The sequence below is a fragment of the Helianthus annuus genome, chromosome 14, assembly GCF_002127325.2.
Source record: "Helianthus annuus cultivar XRQ/B chromosome 14, HanXRQr2.0-SUNRISE, whole genome shotgun sequence".
Lineage (NCBI taxonomy): Eukaryota > Viridiplantae > Streptophyta > Magnoliopsida > Asterales > Asteraceae > Helianthus > Helianthus annuus.
Genome location: NC_035446.2, coordinates 61,948,758 through 61,954,661, shown reverse-complemented (window position 1 = coordinate 61,954,661; position 5,904 = coordinate 61,948,758). Strand labels below are relative to the sequence as shown.

General features: G+C 37.2%; 1 protein-coding gene across 1 annotated transcript; it reads left to right on the top strand.

The window, feature by feature from the left end:
- The first annotated feature begins 1,110 nt into the window (after positions 1–1,110).
- On the top strand, positions 1,111–5,700 carry LOC110906692 (receptor-like kinase TMK3). The gene is made up of 2 exons (XM_022151790.1): positions 1,111–1,978; positions 5,546–5,700. The coding sequence occupies exons 1-2, from the start codon at positions 1,111–1,113 to the stop codon at positions 5,698–5,700; spliced, it is 1,023 nt and encodes a 340-aa protein (XP_022007482.1).
- Positions 5,701–5,904: the final 204 nt, after the last annotated feature.

The following is a 5,904-nucleotide window of genomic DNA, read 5'->3' as shown; positions in this document are numbered from 1 at the left end:
ACGCCAATGGTAGATTACCACCGCCACACATTCACCCTAATTTTCACCATAAGACTCATCTACACCTACCTAATTTCACTCATTTTCAGCACATCTATTTCATTGGAAAAACTTCAAATTGGAACCACTTTCTTGGAAAGTGAGGTTAAATATTGCATTAGATGTGGCTAGAGGTATGGAATATCTTCATACTTTCGCTCATTAGAGCTTTATACACTGGGATCTTAAATCGTCCAATATTTTACTTGGTGATTATTTTCGAGCCCATGTTTTAGACTTTGGACTGGTGAATCTCATTCCGGATGGTGGGAAGTCATTTATGACTCGGGTAGCTGGGATGCTTGGATACGTTTCCCCTGAATATGCTGGTAACTATTTTTTTGTTTATATATATATATATATATATATATATATATATATATATATATATATATATATATATATATATATATATATATATATATATATATATATATATATATATATATATATATATATTATGGACTGACAAAAGGGCAGGTTGGAAACGATTAACTTTTGGCATGGGTCAAGTAAAAAACTTTCAATCGAGATTTTGTTTCCATATGTTCGGATATTTGGATATCCGAAAAAAAATAAAAATTAAAATTTCAGATATTTCAGATATCCAAATATCCGAAAAAATTTAAAATCACTATCCGAATTTGAATCCGAAAAATTCGGATATCCGAATTTTTGGATATTTCAGATATCGAATATTTCGGATATCGGATATTTCGAATTGGATTTTCGGATACCGATTGATTGTTTTGAACACCTCTAACTTTCACACCAGTTCCCCCCTCATTCCCGCTACACCGGTTACACCTTCTACATCAATGGCAGATTACCGCCGCCACACATTCACCCTAATTGTAACCATAACACTCATCTACACCTTCCTAATTTCACTCATTTTCAGCACAACAGACCCCAACGTATTAAACCAGTTGTGAAAAGGGTTGGATTTGAGCAATAATAATTCTTCCCCTGCTCAGCTTAAAGTACAATCCCTCCTCGAAACTTGTTTTAAGTGGGAACCCACAATTTCAATCGAGTTCATAGAAAATTCCTCCAAAACCCAGTTAACCCATGGGTTCCCAGCCCGACAACAGCAACCAACTTTCACCTGGGATTACTCCTAGTACTGGTGATTCGGTTATTGGTGGTGTTCCCGCTATACAGCTGAAGAAGAAACCAAATGTAGTTCCGTCCCTCACTCCTGTTGCGGTTTTTGCTGGTTTAGCGCTTTTAACCGTCGCTTTAGGTCTCTACTTATGCAAATTGAAGAAAGCTACCTCAAGTGAACCACCGAGCTCACTTGTTATTCACCCCCTGGACACATTTAACTCGGATAACACAATCGGAATTTTGATCGCCAATGACACACACATGCATGCTAGTGTTGGCAGTGGTTCGAGTGAGTCCCCTGTAATCAAGTCTGGAAACATGATCATTTGGGTTCAAGTATTAAAAAATGCGACAAAAAACTTCGGAAAAGAAAGCGAGCTTGGGCATGGCGGGTTCGGGATCGTTTATAAGGGCCAGTTAGACAATGGCACAAAAATAGCAGTTTTAACAAAGGTTAGACACAGACATTTGGTGTCACTTTTAGGGTATTCAACTGAAGGGCTCGAAAGAATTCTTGTTTATGAATATATGCCTCAAGGTGCATTAAGTGGGCATCTATTTCATTGGAAAAACTTCAAATTGGAACCACTTTGTTGGAAAAGGAGGTTAAATATTGCATTGGATATGGCTAGAGGTACGAAATCTCTTCATACTTTGGCTTATCAGAGCTTTATACACCGGGATCTCAAATCGTCCAATATTTTACTTGGCGATGATTTTCGAGCCAAAGTTTCGGACTTTGGAATGGTGAAACTCGTCCCGGATGGTTGGAAGTCAATTATGACTCGGGTAGCTGGGATGTTTGGATACGTTGCCCCTGAATATGATGGTAACTATCTTTTTTCTTTATATATATATATATATATATATATATATATATATATATATATATATATATATATTATGTACGTGACAAAAGGGCAGGTTAACTTTTGGCATGTGTCAAGTAAAAAACTTTGAATCGTGATTTTGTTTCCATATTTTCGGATATTTAGACATCCGAAAAAAATAAAAATTAAATTTTCGGATACTTCGGATATCCAAAATATCCAAAAAATTTAAAACCACTAATCGAGTCCAAATCCGAAAAATTCGGATATCCGAATTTTGGAATACAGATAGTTTTGAACAACTCTAACTTGCATACCACTTCTCTCCTCGTTCTCGCAGCACCGGTTACACCTTCTACTTCAATGGTAGATTACAACCGCCACACATTCACCCTAATTTTAACCATAACACCCATCTACACCTTCCTAATTTCACTCGTTTTCAGCACAACAGATCCCAACGAATGAAACCAGTTGCGAAAAGGGTTGGATTTGAGCAACAATAATTCTTCCCCTGCTCAGCTTAAGTACAATCCCTCCTCGAAACTTGTTTTAAGTGGGAACCCACAGTTTCAATTGAGTTCGTAGAAAATTCCTCCTAAACCCAGTTCACCCACGGGTTCCCAACCCGACAGCAGCAGCCAACATTCACCTGGGATTGCTCCTAGTACTGGTGATTCGGTCATTGGTGGTGTTCCCGCTATACAGCTGAAGAAGAAACCAAATGTAGTTCCGTCCTTCACTCCTGTTGCGGTTTTTGCTGGTGTAGCGCTTTTAACCGTCCCTTTAGGTCTCTACTTATGCAAATTGAAGAAAGTTAACTCAAGTAAACCACCGAGCTCACTTGTTATTCACCCCCTGGACCCGTCTAACTCGGATAACACAGTCAGGATTTCGATCGACAATGACACACAGATGCATGCTAGTGTTGGCAGTGGTTCGAGTGAGTCCCGTGTAATCAAGTCTGGAAACATGATCATTTCGGTTCAAGTTTTAAAAAATGTGACCAAAAACTTCGCAAAAGAAAGCGAACTGGCGCATGGCGGGTTCGGGGTCGTTTACAAGGGCCAGTTAGATAGTTAGATAGATGATGGCACAAAAATAGCAGTAAAAAGAATGGAATCTGGTGTGGCTAGCAACAAAGCATTAGATGAATTTGAATGAGAAATTTCAGTTTTAACAAAGGTTAGACACATATATTTGGTGTCACTTTTAGAGTATTCAACTAAAGGGCTCGAAAGAATTCTTGTTTATGAATATATGCCTCATTGTGCATTAAGTAGGCATCTATTTCATTGGAAAAACTTCAAATTGGAACCACTTTCTTGGAAAAGGAGGTTAAATATTGCATTGGATGTGGCTAGAGGTATGAAATATCTTCATACTTTGGCTCATCAGAGCTTTATACAATGGGATCTTAAATCGTCCAATATTTTTCTTGGCTATAATTTTCTAGCTAAAGTTTCGGACTTTGGACAGGTGAAACTCGTCCCGGATGGTGGGAAGTCATTTATGACTCGGGTAGCTGGGACGTTTAGATACGGTACCCATGAATATGTTGGTAACTATCTATCTTCTTTCAAAATTTACGTCTGTCGTAAAAAAATGCATGAATCAAAATTACCGAATCGGCAATTTTTTATAAATTTTTTTCAGATGTGTTTATATTTTTTTCATCTACGTTTGTGTAAAAAAAATTTCGCCCAAATCGCGCCGGATCAAATAGTTCTCGCGGTTCTCGCAACTCAAGGTGTTTCTCATTTTAACCTTTTCCTATATATATATATATATATATACAATATGAACGTGACAAAGGGGCAAGTTGGAAAGGATTAACTTTTGTCATGGGTCAAGTAAAAAACTTTGAATCAAGATTTTGTTTCCATATTTTCGGATATTCGGATATCCGAAAAAAATAAAAATTGAACTCTTGGATATTTCGGATATCCGAAATATCCGAAAAATTTAAAATCACTATCCAAATCCGAATTTTCGGATATTTTGGATTCGGATTTCGGATCATTCGGATCGGATTTTTGGATACATATAGTTTTGAAAACCTCTAACTTTCATACCATTTCACTCCTCATTTCCACAGCACCTATTACACCGTCTGCATCAATGGTATTACCACCGCCACACATTCACCCTAATTTTAACCATAACACTAATCTACACCTGCCTAATTTCACTCGTTTTCAACACAACAGATCCCAACATATTAAACCAGTTACTAAAAGGGTTGGATTTGAGTAACACTATTTTTCCCCTCCTCAGCTTAAGTACAATCCCTCCATGAAACTTGTTTTAAGTGGGAATCAACTGTTTCAATCGATATCATAAAAAATTCCTCCTAAACCCAATTCACCCATGGGTTCCTAGCCCGACAGCAGCAGCCAACTTTCACCTGGGATTACTCCTAGTACTCGTGTTTCGGGCATTGGTGGTGTTCCTACTATACAGCTGAAGAAGAAACCAAATGTAATTCTGTCCCTCACTCCTGTTGCGGTTTTTGCTGCTTTAGCGCTGTTAACCGTCCCTTTAGGTCTTTACTTATGCAAATTGAAAGAAGCTAGCTCAAGTGAACCACCGAGCTCACTTGTTAGTCACCCCTGGACCCGTCTGACTCGGATAACACAGTCTGGATTTCAATCGCCAATGACACCCAGATGCATACTAGTGTTGTCAGTGGTTCGACCTGTAATCAAGTCTGGAAACATGATCATTTCGGTTCAAGTTTTAAAAAAATGCGACCAAAAACTTCGTAAAAAAAGCGACCTCGGGCATGGCAGGTTCAGGGTTGTTTACAAGGGACAGTTAGACGATGGCACAAAAATAGCAGTCAAAAGAATGGAATCTGGTGTGATTAGCAACAAAGCATTAGTTGAATTTGAATCAGAAATTTCAGTTTTAATAAAGGTTTGACACAGACATTTGGTGTCACTTTTAGGGTATTCAACTGAAGGGCTCAAAAGAATTCTTTTTTTATGAATATATGCCTCAAGGTGCATTAAGTAGGCATCTATTTCTTTAGAAAAACTTCAAATTGTAACCACTTTCTTGGAAAAGGAGGTTAAATATTGCATTGGATGTGGCTAGAGGTATGTAATATCTTCATACTTTGGCTCATCAGAGCTTTATACACGGGATCTTAAATCGTCCAATATTTTACTTGGCGATGATTTTTGAGCCAAAGTTTCGGACTTTGGACTGGTGAAACTCGTCCCGTATGGTGGAAAGTCAATTATGACTTGGGTAGCTGGGATGTCTGGATATGTTGCCCATAAATATGCTGGTTACTATCTTTTTTCCTTATATATATATATATATATATATATATATATTAAATGCATAATAAACTAACTTTGACATGGGTCTAGTAAAAAACTTTGAATCGAGATGTTGTTTCCATATGTTAAATGCATAATAACTTTAACATATTCAAATTAATGAAAACTATAGGTTCATGAATTCAGGATTTTGTTTACATATGTTATTAGTAATTCGATGTTTTATTTCCATCTCTAGCCAGTGATTCTAGATTTTATTTTCATCTGTGTTATCAGTGATAGGTAAATTGACAACTAAGGTCGAAGTCTTCAGTCGCTGTGTCGTTCTTATGGAGCTACTAACCGACTTAATGGTGTTAGACAAGGACAGACCTAAAGAAAAACGATACCTGGTAGAATGGTTTTGGCTGGCTGGGTCACTAGTGTTGTAGTGTTGTCTTCTGTGTTCTCAGACGTGGGTGGCGTTTTGCCATTGGGTTTATTGGATAATTTGGTTTTGTTGGTTGTTCAAAAAAATGAAAAATAATCAACCAAGCTATTTAATTTCTTTATATTTGTTTTTTAGTCGACCCAAGCTATGTAATTTCTTTCTGTTGAACAGATTATAACTTTTCCACAACTCATAATTATATTTT

Excerpts from the sequence above, each read along its gene's own strand:
- LOC110906692 (XM_022151790.1), top strand. The coding sequence starts at position 1,111 with ATGGGTTCCCAGCCCGACAACAGCAACCAACTTTCACCTGGGATTACT. Across the intron at positions 1,979-5,545 it reads CGTTGCCCCTGAATATGATG|TGATAGGTAAATTGACAACT; the intron begins GTAACTATCTTT and ends CTGTGTTATCAG.